This window comes from Rhinatrema bivittatum, chromosome 3, assembly GCF_901001135.1.
Source record: "Rhinatrema bivittatum chromosome 3, aRhiBiv1.1, whole genome shotgun sequence".
Classification (NCBI taxonomy): Eukaryota; Metazoa; Chordata; class Amphibia; order Gymnophiona; family Rhinatrematidae; genus Rhinatrema; species Rhinatrema bivittatum.
Window position 1 is genome coordinate 426150277 of NC_042617.1, and position 17087 is coordinate 426167363.

General features: G+C 44.5%; 1 protein-coding gene across 4 annotated transcripts in view; it reads right to left on the reverse strand.

Moving 5' to 3' along the window:
- Nucleotides 1-17087, reverse strand: part of ARHGEF10 (Rho guanine nucleotide exchange factor 10) — a 370273-nt gene that overhangs the window by 166213 nt on the left and 186973 nt on the right. For all 4 annotated transcript variants that reach the window (XM_029595755.1, XM_029595756.1, XM_029595757.1 and 1 more), the window contains exons 13-14: nucleotides 8345-8524; nucleotides 6234-6350 (exon numbers count right to left, since the gene is read on the reverse strand). In XM_029595755.1, the coding sequence (XP_029451615.1) occupies nucleotides 6234-6350; nucleotides 8345-8524 (297 nt within the window). The remainder of the gene's footprint in view (nucleotides 1-6233; nucleotides 6351-8344; nucleotides 8525-17087) is intronic.

A 17087-nucleotide genomic window follows, 5' to 3' on the forward strand; every position in this document is an offset into this window, starting at 1 on the left:
ATTTTACATAGGCCTCCCGGCGCGCGCAGAGCCCCGGGACTCGCGTACGTCCCGGGGTTCTCGGAGGGGGGCGTGTCGGGGGGCGGGGCCGGAGCGCGCGGCGTTGCGGGGGGCGTGTCGGCAGCGTTTTGGGGGCGGGTACGGGGCGTGGCTACGGCCCGGGGGCGTGGCCGCGCCCTCCGTACCCGCCCCCAGGTCGCGGCCCGGCGCGCAGCAGGCCCGCTGGCGCGCGGGGATTTACGTCTCCCTCCGGTAGGCGTAAATCCCCCCGACAAAGGTAAGGCGGGGGTGTAGACAGGGCCGGGTGGGTGGGTTAGGTAGGGGAAGGGAGGGTAAGGTGAGGGGAGGGCAAAGGAAAAGTTCCCTCCGAGGCCGCTCCGATTTCGGAGCGGCCTAGGAGGGAACGGGGGGAGGCAGCGCGGCTCGGCGCGCGCAGGCTATACAAAATCGATAGCCTTGCGCGCGCCGATCCAGGATTTTAGTGGATACGCGCGGCTCCGCGCGTATCTACTAAAATCCAGCGTACTTTTGCTTGAGTCTGATGCGCAAGCAAAAGTAGGCTGATCGCGCTTCTTTAAAATCTACCCCCGTGTTTCTCCGACAATAAGACAGGTCTTATATTTAATTTTTGCCCCGAAAAAAAGGTTAGGGCTTATTTTCAGGGATGTCTTATTTTTTTTCCATGATTGGTGAATGAGGACAAGGCTAAGCCCGCCTCCTCTTTCATTCACCAATCAGATTCAATTTTCGGCCGAACCTTTCAGTTTGGCCTTTGTTATTGGCTCGCCGCAGGAAATTTCGTTTTCTCGCGGTTCGGGCCGATTTTATTTCGTTTGCCCCCCCGAAACGAAGCCCAAAACCCGGGGGGGGGGGGTTTGTAAAAAACAAAACCCCCCACCAAATTTAATTAATTGCAACCCATGGTAGGATCAATGGGCCGTCCATTGCTCCTACCATGTGACAGAGGCCGGCCAATGGCACCTATAGCCTGTCACATGGAAAGGGCAAAGGGCCATTGGTGCCATTTTGATTACTGGCAGCCGACGGCCCGAGAGCAGGAGATCGCTCCCAAGACCCCCACTGGACCACCAATGAATTTTGGCAAGTTTTCTTTGGGGGGGGGGGGGTTTGCAAATAATTAAATTTGGAGGGTTGGGTGGGTTTGGGGGGGGGATTTGTTTATTTGTTTTTTTTTTTTTACATGCCCCTGTCTGCCCCCCCCCCCAGGGACTTTCAGTAAGTCTTTGGGGGGGGTCAGGCAAGTCTTGGGGTGCAACCATGCCACGCTGGTACACCTATGACTAGGGCTTATTTTTGGAGTAGGGCTTATATTTCAAGCCCTACTCCAAAATCCTGAAAATCAAGCTAGGGCTTATTTTCAGAGTAGGGTTTATTATCGGGGAAACGGTAAGAGCTACGATCTGAGGTCATTTACGGTCTGGATTTTGGCACTAAGATAGACATGAACCCCGGTTTGACAGAGTAAGAATTGTTTGTTCTGTATGATGTGGTTTCAGCATTATATTGTATTAACAATATTAATTTGCATTTCAGAATAAATGACAGTTCTGCATGATCTATTAATGAATCATAATACAGCATGTCCCTAATGCAGATTTCTGATTGAAACACAAACCCATGTTGGGGTTATCTTGCTTGCATATGAGGTTATATAAAACAATTCACTAAAATATGATAAAAATGACAGGAATTGAAATAAGATAAGTATCAGTTTTTATGTGCAAAAGGCTAAAAAATAAAAAAACCCCATACAATCTGACTGATATTTTCTTGTCAACTGAGATAATGCTTAGGGGTAGATTTTAAAAGAAGCGCGATCAGCCTACTTTTGCTTGCGCATCAGACTCAAGCAAAAGTACGCTGGATTTTAGTAGATACGCGCGGAGCCGCGCGTATCCACTAAAATCCTGGATCGGCGCGCGCAAGGCTATCGATTTTGTATAGCCTGCGCGCGCCGAGCCGCGCTGCCTCCCCCCGTTCCCTCCAAGGCCGCTCCGAAATCGGAGCGGCCTCGGAGGGAACTTTCCTTTGCCCTCCCCTCACCTTACCCTCCCTTCCCCTACCTAACCCACCCACCCGGCCCTGTCTACACCCCCCCCCTTACCTTTGTCGGGGATTTACGCCTCCCGGAGGGAGACGTAAATCCCCGCGCGCCAGCGGGCCTGCTGCGCGCCGGGCCGCGACCTGGGGGCGGGTACGGAGGGCGAGGCCACGCCCCGGGCCGTAGCCACGCCCCCGTACCCGCCCCCAAAACGCTGCCGACACGCCCCCGCAACGCCGCGCGCTCCGGCCCCGCCCCCCGACACGCCCCCCTCCGAGAACCCGGGACGTACGCGAGTCCCGGGGCTCTGCGCGCGCCGGGAGGCCTATGTAAAATAGGCTTCCCGGCGCGCAGGGCCCTGCTCGCGTAAATCCGCCCGGTTTTGGGCGGATTTACGCGAGCAGGGCTCTGAAAATCCGCCCCTCTGTGTTTAAGGACTATTATATTACCATACAACCAGAGAATTCATTCTTTTATGATTGTATGTAAGAATTCCACAAAAAATGACAAGGTGTTTGCAATTAGTCCAGAATGCTGCTGCTATGCTTCTGGTTGGAATAAACTGCAGAGCGCATAAGGCCCCTGTCTTGACATCTCTCCCCTGGCTGCCTGTTTGTGAAGGATAAGGTTTAACACCATAATCTTGTCTTTCAAATTTTTAATGAGATGGGCTGGGCTACCTTGAATGCTGGTTTCAGTATGTACCAGGCCATTGGTTGCTTTCACAGAATAAAAATTTGTTGGAAATCTGGTTTTTTAAAGTTATTAGATTTTCTGCAATAAGAAACAATGTGAGTTCTTGTACCCTCTCTGATTGGTAGAATAAATTACTATAAGAATTTTTCTTAATAAAAGGATTCTTTAAAAACACATTTGTTTGCATATGCTTAATGAATCATGACACTTCTTGTCGCTTTTGCTGCATTGATTTATTGCGAAGATAATTTAGTCAAATCAATTTGTTGTTTATGATTAGGTACATTTTATTTCATATGTCTTTTTTTGTATTTTGCTAAATTATTGCATACTGTAAATCATTCTGGGTATTTATAAAATGAATTAAATAAATTTATTAAATGTTTCTTAAATTAATAGAAAACCACTTTCTGCTGATTCCACAGAAAGCCTCTAGAATTGTTTTTGAGAAAAATAGTGGGAAAAGCCATTAAAATATCTTTCAACAAAAATTCAGCTTGTTTGTTTTGATTTGATTATTGCTTCACAGTCAAACTTTCAAAGTGGGTTAGCACTGGGCAACACTTCAGAGGTTTTCCTATGTGCTGATTAAAACGTCACTTCTCTGTGCTAAATTCTAACATGCTTCAAGCAGTGCAATGCACTTCTTGGCAAGAATCTGACACCATGTGTGTGTCTTATGCGTTTAACAAAGTCCCTCATGAAAGGCTTCTAAGAAAACTAAAAAGTCATGGAATAGGAGGCGATGTCCGTTCGTGAATTACAAACTGGTTAAAAGACAGGAAACACAGAATAGGATTAAATGGTCAATGCTCTCAGTGGAAAGGGTAAACAGTGGAGTGCCTCAGGGTGCTTTTCTATATATTTATAAATGATCTGGAAAGGAGCATGACGAGTAAGGTAATCACATTTGCAGATGATACATTGCAGGAGGACCTTGGAGACTGGAAGATTGGGCATCCAAATGGCAGATGAAATTTAATGTGGACAAGTGCAAGGTGTTGCATGTAGAGAAAAATAACCCATGCTGTAGTTACACGATGATAGGTTCCATAGTGGGAATTACCATTCAGGAAAAAGATCTAGGTATCATAGTGGATAATTTATTGAAATCGTCAGCTCAGTGTGCTGCAGCAGTCAAAAAAGCAAACAGAATGTTAGGAATTATTAGGAAGGGATGGGTGAATAAAAAGGAAAATGTCATAATGCCTCTGTATAGCTCCATGGTGAGACCACACCTTGAATACTGTGTACAATTCTGGTCGCCACATCTCAAAAATGATATAGTTGTACTGGAGAAGGTTCAGGGAAGGGCGACCAAAATGATGAAGGGGATGGAACAGCTCCCCTAAGAGGAAAGGCTAAAAAGGTTAGGACTTTTCAGCTTGGAGAAGAGACCATGAGAGGTCTAGGATGGGTAAATGTGAATCAGTTATTTACTCTTTCAGATAATAGAAGGACTAGGGAGCACATCATTAAGTTAGCAAGTAGCAAATTTAAAACCATTTAATTAATTATTTTTCATTCAATGCACAATTATGCTCTGGAATTTGTTGCCAGAGGTTATTGTTAGGGCAGTTAGTGTACCTGGGTTTAAAAAAGGTTTGGATAAGTTCTTGGAGGAGAAGTCCATTAACTGCTATTAATCTAGTTGACTTAGGGAATAGCCACTGCTATTACTGGCATCAGTAGCATGGGATCTACTTAGTGTTTGGGTACTTGCCAGGTACTTACTTGTAGCCTGGATTGGCCACTTTTGGAAACAGGATGTTGGGCTTGATGGACCCGTGGTCTGACCCAGTATGGCAATTTCTTATGTTCTTATGATTTTTTGGCATTCCTTCTAATGTAAACCAAACAGAATCAACATGCTCAATGCTCTTCCCAGCACAACTGGAGAATAGAAGAAACCACTGCATGTACAAGATGTGTAAAATTATGGAGTTTAGAGTTTGCAAGGTCAGGTCTTATCTCTATTGGCAGGCCTAATGTGCACAATGCAAGGTGTTGCATATAGGGAAAAATAACCCTTGCTGTAGTTATACGATGTTAGGTTCCACCCAGGAAAAAGATCTAGGCATCATAGTGGATAATACTTTGAAATAGTCAGCTCAGTGTGCTGCAGCAGTCAAAAAAGCAAACAGAATGTTAGGAATTATTAGTAAGGGAATGGTTAATAAAATGGAAAATGTCATAATGCCTCTGTATCGCTCCATGGTGAGACCGCACCTTGAATACTGTGTACAATTCTTGTCGCCGCATCTCAAAAAAGATATAGTTGCGATGGAGAAGGTACAGAGAAAGGCAACCAAAATGATAAAGGGAATGGAACAGCTCCCTTATGAGGAAAGGCTGAAGAGGTTAGGGCTGTTCAGCTTGGAGAAGAAACGGCTGAGGGGGGATATGATAGAGGTCTTTAAGATCATGAGAGGTCTTTAACGAGTAGATGTGAATCGGTTATTTACACTTTCGGATAATAAAAGGACCAGGAGGCATTCCATGAAGTTAGCAAGTAGCACATTTAAGATTAATCGGAGAAAATTATTAATCAAGTTTACTTAGGTAATAGCCACTGCTATTAATTGCATCAGTAGTATGGGATCTCAGATGAAGAGGGGCACTGCTCCAGGTTCTTGCCAGGTTCTTGTAGCCTGGTTTGGCCTCTGTTGGAAACTGGATGCTGGGCTTGATGGACCCTTGGTCTGACCCAGCATGTCAATTTCTTATGTTCTTATTTTGAAGACACTGTATTAACTGAACTTTCAAAATTTTGCTACCTCTAGAATGAATTTGCCCCTTTTTCTTAAACAGGAATGATGTTGAGCAGTGCCCCTCTTCATCTGAGAATTTAATTTTACTAAAGGTACTGAATTATGATGAAACCACAATCTTCCTTATTTAAGACTGCAGAAATTGCAGAAAATGTCCCTAATATATGACGATTCAATTCTTAGATATATAAAATTTAGAAATCAATGTGAACATACAAAGTGTAGATGATACCATTTTATTTGAATAACTCAGTTATGACTAGTTTTTGAGACCTAAGCTCCCTTCAGCAGCTTAACTGCAGATGAAGAGAGTGTAGCTCTTGAAAGCTAGTCACAAATGTATTGTCAGTCAATAAAAAGATATTACCTACAGCTTGTTTGCTGACCTTTACTTCTACATATCTGAGTGGACTAACATGGCAAGCATACTACTTCTTTCAAGAAATAAAACTTCAAATGTGCCAAATAACTGCTTAGAGAGCTCATTTCATATTAGCATTCAACACAGAGCAACATTCTTCCTAGGCATGAAGGAAGAGACCAGTACAGTAAGTACCTTACTAAGAAGCAACCTCATGTAAGGATGCATTTTAGGTCACTCACAGTTCACAGACTGTCACCCTTCACCTATTCTAGTACTGCATGTGAGCTGTGTTATATTTATAACAAAAACACTTATTTCAGATGTACAGTAGCAATCTCACCTTCAAAAATTCAAGAAAAGCAGGTTTAGTGGCACATGTTTTCTTGAGAACCCCGACTGCTGTACTAAAGTTATTTACATATTCGCTGTATGCATCCAGCACCATAGATTTAGAAAACTGAAATGCAGAAAAGATGGATTAAAGATTTTCAAATCAAGTCCTCCTCCCCTCCCTCCTCTCCCCCCCCACCCCCTACCTAAATTGAACCCACTTGTATATAGACTCCTGTAAGTAACTTACTTAAGCCTTTATATATAGTCCTGTAAATAGCCCGTTACAGTTTTAATGCTTTAATTTCAATGCCTTCTGCTCTATGTATATTCCTCCCCGTTTCCCCTCCCTGTTGATTGTAATTTCAGTCTATTAGTTACAATGTGAACCGGTATGATGTATGCATACTAATACCGGTATATAAAAGTTTCAAATAAATAAATAAATAAATAAATAAATAAGTCTATACACCTGAAAACAAAAGACTTCCAGAAATGGAAGAAGCATTTTGTGGTCAGTGTATAGCATATGACTCTTAGGGCCTAATATAGTAGATGAAAGCAAATACAAACTGATTGGTCCATCTAATATCAGTTTATATCACTTCTACCAATGCACACTGCTGAGAATATATCCCGGTTATAGCAGTGCACACTGCTGAGGACATATCCTGGTTATAGCAGTGCACACTGCTGAGGACATATCCCAGTTATACAAGTGCACACTGCTGAGGATAGATGTGTGACTGCTCTAGGGACATTGCTCCTTATCAAAGTCATTTTTTGCTGTCTATCTCTTTGGTTCTCTACTATCTTGGGTGGATAAACCTACAAAACCCCACTCTTAATCCAACAGCCCTCACCCGTGTTCTCCCACCAAGCTTTGTAACAATGCAAAGCCTTAAGCCAATAATCTGGTGCATGGATTCCTTAAGGTCTGTACCATGAATATATTTGGATCACAGATAAAATATAAATAACTCAAACCGGAAGCTTAACAACACAAGTCTCACATCTGCCAAATCCCTGAACCATGTAAATGGTGAATTATCTGAAGATATTCAGCATACAAAATATTTTCTTCTTGCTGAAAAAAAGGAGACATTCTGGCATGCTCACAGGATTTCTTTTTCTTTAACTCTGCCCTGTGAAGATTTAGCCCTGACCAGAATTTTTTGCACACCTCCCAATTTTGCACAATAAAGACCTAAGTGCTTTAAAATCCTGGTATTATTTCATAGCATTTCAAATACATTTTTTAGATGTTGGCAGTCTACATTAAATATCATGCATGAAATGTGGATGTGTTCCCCTATGTTTCTGCAAGTCGAGAAGAGCCACATTTTGAAATGGAATAGTTTATCCTCCAGTTTTTGCACAATTATACATTGTTTAGAGGTAAAATAAAAATAAATCCTCTCCAGATTGAAATGAACTAAAGACCTGCTCTTGAGATCAGTGAATGTTTCCTATTTCAAAGCGATCTGCAGAGCAGAGCTGCCGGTATGCTGGCGCTGCCGCTTCAGAGTCAGGGCTCTTCAACAATGGACACACAACCTACATTCCTTTAGTCACCACAGTATCTGTTACAGACAGAGCTGGAGGCAGCACTCAGAATGTGTGAGGGGGTGTATGCAAATACAAATATATATGCATTCACACACATGAAAAATTAGTTGAAAAAAGTATACTTTCACGGATTGTTTTTTCTTTTTCTTTAGAATGTAATTGGAATGTTCTGAAACCAATCAATGGACACCAGCAAAAATAACTGTTTCCAGATTCTCTCTGGCTTTCACAACTCCATCCCCCTTTTCTTTTATGATGGAAAACTGATATGGAAATGAATGTTGCCTATTTCTGTGTTTCTCTGCCAAGTCTCCCACTAAAGTCTGCACTGAATATTACTGCAAAAGTGAATTTTACTACATAGTCAGTAAACTATTTTTGCACATTCTTAATTCTGAGCTACAGCCAAACAGAGGGGGCAGCTGGACCCTGATCTCTCACGCGACAGAACATCACAGAACCTTATTCACTAGCCCTTCAACCTTTTTTAAAATCCATGGGCTACAGCGTTTCACGTGTTATGATATACATTTAATCCACTGGCTCACTTACAGAGGCAACAAAGACATCGCCAATCATTTCGGCAGAGTCCCACTCAGACACCCGGCTGGCCAGCGCAATCTGGAATAACGAATGGCACTGAAGAATTTCTTTAACTCGATAAAAAACCATTTTTACTTTTCTTTCACTTAACAGCCTGGGTTCCATGTCCGCCAACGGCTTCTCGTATTGCTGAGGAACAAGGAAGATAAAATGAAATCCATTCATCAACAGCAGACAAAGAACTCTGGTGCAGCATACACAGGAACCGCACCTTAAAAACTGACATGCTGGGTCAGACCAAGATCTACGGTGACCTGTCCAGATTGCAAGTATCTGGCAGATCCCAAAAAGTAGATCTACTTCTTCTTACTCATTCCCAAGGATAGCAATAGCTTTCTTTAGTCTACCTGGCTAATAATGTGTTTGGACTTTTCCTCCAGGAACTTGTCCAAACCTCTTTTAAACCCCACAATTCTACTTGCCTTGATCACGTCCTCTGGTAACAGACTCTACAACTTGCTAGTGCACAGAGTGAAAAAAGTACTTTCTACAATCTATTTTGAATCTGATGGTTATTTGATTCATAGAGTGTCCCCTTGTTTTAGCATTATTTGAAGGGGTAAATACCTTCCTTTATTTACCTGTTCCACCCCACTCGTGATTTTATAAACTTCCATCATGTCCCCTTCTCAGCCATTTTCTTTTCCATGCTGAAGAGTCCTAGCCTGCATAGGTTCTCATCATAGGAGAGATGCCCTTCCCCTTTATCATTTTTGTCAAGCTTCTCTGCTCCTTTTCCAATTCCACTATGACTTTTTTGAGATGGGGCGACTAGAAATGCCATAATACTTAATGTGCATTCGCCCCTTGGCTTGATATAAAGGCAATGTGATATTTTCTGTTTTATTCTCCATTCCTTTTTGGATCATTCCTAATATTCTGTTTGCTTCTTTGACCACTGCCTCACACTAAGCAGAAGATCTCAAAGTATTGTCCACAAGGACTATAAGGTCCTTTTTTCCTGGGTATCAATTCCAAATACAGACCCCAGCACCCAGCATTGTGTACCTGTAATTGGGGATTTTTTTTAACCTATTTGCATCACTTCACACTTTTCTACATTAAATTTCATCTGCAATTCAGTTGCCCAGTCTCGCAAGATCCACTGTTGTTGGGTTTTTTTTTTGTTTTGGTTTTTTTGTTTGTTTTTTGTTTGTTTTTTTTAACCCTGAATAATTTTTTGTCATCTGCAAATTTGATTACCTCACTCATCGTCTCCTTTTCTAGTTCATTTATGAATATGTTAAACATCACAAGTCCCAGGACTACACCCCCTCCCCCCCCCCAACCCGGTACTCCACTAACAACCTTTCTCCATTTGAAAATCTGACCATTCTAAATCACTAATTGACTCTTATTTGGAAGAATTTCCTCTTACCTGGAGAGGAGGTTATCTATATAACAAAAAAGTAATTGGGGTGAGTGGGAGATGAGTGGGAGATGAGTGAGAATCAAACTAGTGACTGGTTACCCAGCAACCAGTATTCATCTTTTCAGATCATGCATGTGACCTTTGCAAACTCACAACTCTTTAACACTTGCAAACGAATACTAGCCTTAAAAAGTAACACAATATATGCAGCCAGTAATACTTTAATCCTTTAATAATTAAAAAAATAAAAAAAAAAGATTTTAAGTGTTTTTCCCCAACAAGCCCAATTTACCACCGCAGATGAAGGTTCTGTAGTCAGCATTTCCCTCTGGACTGAGATTTTCTGAGTGTTTGCTTTTCTATATAACTGTGATTCTAAAGCAATTGCCTCAAAACCTGTCTCTTCTGAGGGATTCTCATTAACTGGACTTCTTAGCTAATCTCCCTTCCTGTTTCCAATAACACCGTTTCCCATTAAAAATTAGAAACTAGTTGTCTAGGAACCAGTGCTCTCACCTTTTTCAGATCAAGTAAACAACCTTCGCAAACTCACAATTCTAATACAAACACTAACCTTTACTAACTCAGAAAATTAATCGAAGGTATATTCTCCCTAAACATATACAATTCTTAACACCTGCGAACAAATACTAGTCTTAAAAACTAACACACAACATAGACAGCCAGTAACAGTTTAATCCTTTCAGAGTTCTGAGACAAGTACAGTAATACAAAGCCACTCAAAAATCAGACCATAATTTACTTTCAATACAGCTAGACCACAGACTGATTCTTGGCATTTGAAGTGCTGAATGAGGCTACATTTCAAGAATATTTCACTTCACTGTAGGAACACACTGGTCAGCCTCACACAGAGATATTTTGAAACTACCTTATGATACGCTTCTGAAATGTACATATTTCCAAATAAGCCTTGTTGAAAGTAGATACCAAAATATTTATCAGACAAATGCAATGGAGCTTTGTCAGTTGGAATAGGTTTGAGTGTCATGTCTAAATCTTTTAACTAATTCTCTCATGCTAAGAGTGCTCCAAATCAAGTGATCAACTAGACACAAAGAGCCCACGACTCCGTTAGAGAGTAGGGCACAATGGGAGCGGGGAAGGCAAAGCGAGTTGGGAGTGGGGAGGCAGGGTTGGAGGGGGGGCCTGGGCTGGCAGGCAGTGCCTGGCTAGAAAAGGGGAAGCACAGCGGGTGTGGCCCCCCTTTTCTGCTAGGCACCGCTGGCTGGATTCGGATTTTACGTAATAGCATCAGCTAGGGGCATGGCGGTGGCCATTTTGGATGACTGCAGCAGCCACCTAGTATTGCATATAAAAGTAATAGCATGGTGGCGGCCATGTTGGGTTATGGCAGCAGCCTTTTTTTGTACTGCATATTAAAGTATGAGCATGGCAATGGCCGTGTTGGGTTATGGCAGCTGCCATCTGGTGTTGCATATTAAAGTAGAAGCATGGAGGCAGCCATGCTGGGGTATGGCATATTAAATAGGCACTTAGATGTTACATTGGACAGCCACTTGGAATAATAGCAACAGCCATGTGGGCAAAAAAAAAAATAGTCAATTTAGACTTCTTAGGGGGGAGGATAAAAGGAGGGTTTACTTATGTTAGGTGTGACTTTTGCTTGGCTTTGATAAAAATTTACAGCACCATCCATTATTCTGGTAAGGCAATCTGCCAAGAATTATGGCAACTAATAGAAAAGATCGGCGCTATCACGGGGCGAGTGCAGCAAATCAGATACCTGCACAAGAGACATCTGATGAGGTGGCAACCTCAAATCGGAAAACAAGGGTCCGAAATAGGAGCAGAACTCCAAATGCAAGATGGCCGTCAGAGACACCACGCCAGAGACAGCAGAGGGCAGCCATTCCTAGACGCCATCAGGATGGAGACACCGTGACAGCAGCAGACCAAATTGACATTGAGTAACTGTTGTTGGAGATTCGTGAACAAGCAGCCACGCATGGGACAGAGTGGATTAGGCAATGCATGACGGGAACGGAGCCCCTTGCATCACGCAGAAAAAATGCTAGAACTCCTGGGCAAGTACTACAGCCATCTTCACGCGGTAAAAGCTCTGTTACCTCCGTGCAAGAGCTTTCCGCGGTGGCAACTTCACAACAGGGAAGCTCAGTGAGGCAAGAGAGCTCGACGGCGTCAGCATTGCGACAGGGGAGAGCAACTGCCGTTTGTCAGAGAAGCGAAAGGCCCCAGCTGTCAACGAAAACACTGGGCCTGGGCGGCGGCAGGATCCTCTCGCAGGGAAAGCTCTAGTTCCCCTATTCCAGAAGCATTAACACATGCGGAGGCGAGAAGCGGGCCAAACCATCAAGACGTGGGAAGAGGTAAGCCCCCTATTTCCTGGACTGACATTGACACTGGTTCTTCACTGAGCTGTAGCGACAATGAAATAGAATTCGCTAGGGCGATACACACTGCTTTCAAAGCATTCAAAAGAAAGCGTACGTCAGGTCTCCGCGGTTCGGCCACAACGGTATGGGACACTAACCCTTCCATTGACGTGGCTGCCCCTAATGCAGACACTATTGCTGCTCCAACGGCAGACACACTCTCCCCGTTGACAGGGTACCCATGTACAGGAATTATCACCCCAGATGTGGGACCTAAGGTCCCACATCTGGGGTGATAATTCCCCCCAGTTGAGGAAGAAGTATTGTGTGGGGTAACTTCTCTGGTGCACAGCATTCCCCTGCCAATTAAGAATAAGATATGGAAGCAAGAGCTCATTGATATATTCTCCTTACTGATAACAGATGTGGATACTGAGTCAGATAGTCGTGAAAAAGGAGGGGCGGGAGAAACAAAAGATAAGCGACCTAGAACTGCTAAGAATATTCACAATTGGGTTAGGGCGTTCCACATTTTTATCAGCGTCATTGTTGAGCGCGAGCCTGAGCAGTTTCCATTTCTGATTAGGTATATCAAATCTATAATGAAAGCCCAGAAGCGAGGCGGATGGGCTTGGTTAAATTACAACATCAGGTTTAGGAAGAGCATGGCACAGGATAGCTCTGTTTCATGGAAGCATAGGTTGTTGGACTTATGGTTAGACGAGCTGATGTTGCATAAGTCCACATGGCAGGATAGATCCTTGGCCTTCCCAGGCCCAGCTCGAGACAGGAGTGTTTTTCAATTCGGCGGGAGGCATGACTTGTGCAGACAATTCAACGCCGGCCACTGCACATGGGCGAACTGCAAATTTAAACACCTTTGCTCCACCTGTGCGCATGGGGCTCATCCCGCTACACAATGTTGGAATGGCAGAGAATGCAGATCTATACAGCAGATGCCCAGCGTCCGCCCTGCTGAGTTCGTCGCTGGCCCCAATGCCGGTCAGCGTTAGTGCTATGCGTCCCTGGCTGCAATGTTACCTGTTCCTGGAAAAAGCTGTACAGATGGCTAATGGTTTCACGTACGGTTTCAGAATTCCATGTGAATATGATACCTCGCACACTTCTGACCCCCCACCACGCAACGCTCATTCCCTAGCCTTACACGAGGAAGAAGCTGCAAAGAAAATCCATTCAGAATTGGCTCTGGGTCGGTTAGCGGGCCCATTTGCCTCCCCTCCATTTCCTAATATGGTTATTTCCCCACTTGGCATGGTCCCCAAAAAAGAGCCGGGCCACTTCTGGCTCATACACAATCTTTCATTTCCCCCTGGTTATTCGGTCAATGATCAGATAGATCCCCTCCTATGCTCGGTGTCTTACACCTCTTTGGACTCCGCCATTCATATTAACAAAAATGCAGGAGGCCGAGTGCAGATGGCAAAGGTGGACAGAGTCCGCATTCCGCCTTCTGCTGGTGCACCCAGAGTCCTTCCGTTTACTTGGTTTTCACTTTAGAGGTCAATTCTATTTTGACTGTTGTATCCCGATGGGCTGCTCGATTTCCTGCACATATTTTGAGCTGTTTAGTTCCTTTTTGCAATGGGTCGTCGAGCAGCAGTCAGGTTCTCGACAGCTGGTTCACTACCTGAACGATTTCCTGCTGGTTGGGCGAGATGGCACGGATTGCAACAACTTGCTGAATATGGCACAAGCGGTCGCAAGACAGTTTGGCATTCCCTTGGCAGAGGAAAAAACCGAAGGACCCGCTAAGAAAATAACATTCCTTGGGATAGAGTTAGATGCAGAAGCACACTTCTCACAACTCCCCATAGAAAAAGTATGCAAGTTGCGCGAGGCTATTAGGGAGCTGCGCGGTGTGAAAAAAGCCAACTTGCGACAATTCCAGACCCTTATTAGTTTGCTCTGCTTTGTATCGAGAGTCATACCAATGGGCAGGGCTTTTCTGCGCAGGCTTTCCTTAGCAACCACGGGGGTGCTCAAAAAGCATCATCGCATGCAGGTCACTAGCGCGATCAAGCAGGATTTAGTTATCTGGGAGATATTTTTGAATGATTTTAACGGTGTCACATTTTGGCAAGATTCACCTAGGCAAAATAGTGAACTGAAGCTATATATGGATGCTTTGGGAGGCATTGGCTTTGGCATCTATTTCAAAGGGGCATGGTGCGCTGGCCACCCAGTTGGTTACAGCACAAGATCGCCAAGGACTTGACTTTCCTTGAGCTGTTCCCAATCATAGTCGCCATCAAGATTTGGGGAAATTTGCTCGTTAGGTCCCATATTGTATTTAGATCGGACAATATGGCAGTGGTTCAGGTGATTAATGTACTTTTCGCGTGTACTTTTTAGTCTAATGTGCTCATACGGCAACTAGTTCTCACGTGCTTGCGCTTTAATATAACCTGCCGCGCTGCGCACATTCCCGGTGTTCATAATTACTTTGCTGACTCTCTCTCCCGATTCCAATTGACTGCATTCAGATGCCACGCTCCGATGGCAGAGCGTTTTCCAACCCCCATACCCAAAGAGGTCTGGCAACTTGGCCCCCCCAGTTTTGGAACTTAATGTTGGGATCCTTATCGGAAAATCCAAGGCGCAGCTATAGACAGAGCTTCATGGGAACAGGAGCAAAAAAGGGCAGCATTTGGCCCATCCCTGTGGCCTCCCTCTTGAGATACATATTACACTGCAAGAGCCAAGGAAAATCTAGGGCTGCAGTGGCCAATCGCTTAGCTGGCTTATCATTCTTTTCCAGAGTATTAGGATTCCCCAGTTGCGCCTCACTATTCCCAATAAAGAAGTCTATGGTGGGTTGGCAAAGGGAGGCTGGCAAGACAAAGGATTCTAGGAGGCCCATAACATGTGCTCTTCTTAGACGAATAATTGGGGCCTTAGAAGTCGTCTGCTCGGATACCTTCGAAGCTAATCTATTTAGATGTGCGTTCCCCCTATCATTTTATGTGGCACTGCGTGTTAGCGAGCATTCAGCGTATAGGCCATCTGCCTCGGCTTTACAGCGAGAAGATTCTGTTCTGGAGGATAGGAAACTTTGCATGTGCATCCGCAGGTAAAAAACCGACCGAGTGGGCGTCGGGTCCAAGATTATCCTCTGAGAATGGTCTGGGGAGGGCATTTGCCCGTACTTACTTCAGCGCCCGCCTTGCAGCAGACAATTACTGGTCATTCGGATGGTAGCTCGCTGACCAGGTACCAATATAGCAGGGTTCTACACAAGGCGCTGCAAGAGGTAGGAGTCAGAGTTGCAGGTTACTCGTTCCGTATAGGGGCGGCAACCATGGCCGCGATGTTAGGATTGCAGGGCAGTGAAATAATGGCAATCAGCAGATGGCGTTCAGGGAGGTTTAGCTGTTACATGAGACCGAATGAGTATTTTACTAATAGTATTTAACATATCACATCTGATGTGCTGACAGATCGGGGTCCAAGGATGTGCTTCATATGGATTATAGGTCACTCTTATGTGCATTGGGCGCATAGGAGGGCCCTCCATCGGCCAGCGAGAGGACACTTGGGCATGGCGGCACATCGAATATCGTTGATCTGGAAAGGGATCCAGAGGATGAGGCGGGACCAGTTGATGTAGACTGTGCTTGAACTACAAAAATACAACCCCTACCCCTCTGCTATAATCATACATTTGGGGGGTAATGACCTGCCTCACACCAGGAACGTTCAACTGACGCAAAAAATACAAAGAGATCTGGTCACGCAGTCGGTAAATGTTTGGTCCTATATCACCCCCTGAAGGATCTGGAGAGGTGAGCGATCGCACCACTCTATAGAAAAAGTTAGGAAGAAAATTAATAAATGGATTTGTAAATTCTTGTCCACAGTCCAGGGTATATGTGTTAAGCATAATTTAATTGATGAGAGCCCCGGTTTGTTCAGACCTGATGGAGCACATCATTCCGATATAGGATGGGACATTTTCAACACTGATCTGCAAGATGGAATTGAGGCTATCTTGCCAATAATAATGGCCTCAGCAGACAGAGTGGGGGGGGGGGGTTTCCAGTAAGCAGATTTGCTATAAGAGAACCGTGGCGTGGTGACCAGCAAAAGTGACCCCCCCCCCCTGCATATGGGTTACATAGGGCGCAGGCAGGGGGGGCCAGCAGTCCAGGAGCAATAGAGCCGGCGGCTCTGAATGGGACAGCGGCCCAACAAGTCCAGCACAGACCCTCGATGCTTCGACGGCCAAGAGGGGAGAGCGAGAAGAGGAGTACTGAGGCGCTTAGTCCAAACGACCTTGACTTCTACGGTCGGGTCACCGGCAACGATGCTGTGGCTTCGACGGCCAGGTGTCAGTGGCAGTTGCTCGGCTTCTACAGCCGGGGGTGTGCACGCATGTCAGCCGTAATTATGGGCCTAGCACTTGGTAGGGGGGGGGGGGGGGGGGCACTGCTCACCAAGAGTTAACATATTAATTGAGGTTAGTAAGGTTTTACAATGTTATAATGTTATGCAAATTGTTGCTGTAGTGTATTTGGGCTGCGGCCATTAATTTATCCATCCAATAAAACTGTTATCGAATATAAGCTGTGTGAGCCTTATTTGAATGAATTAAGTTTCTTTAAAGGGGGGGGGGAGGGGAGGAACACGTGAGAGGGAGGTGAGTAGACGTAGCCTTTCCACTGCCCCACATTGTGACCAGAGCCTCCATTATCGTCAGACTGTTTGGCACAACACATTTGAGTCCATCAATCATAATGTTAACTTACATGGATTTCTACCAAAAACAAAAATCCCAAGAATTTTGCATTGAAATAGAGCACAGGTGGCCCTGAGGCAAAATAAAGGATTAGGAACCAGGAGACCAGGGTTCATATCCTGCGTCACCCATCAACACTTGTTTTGACCTTAGGCAAGTGATTTGTTTTTCACTGCCTTAAGTCAG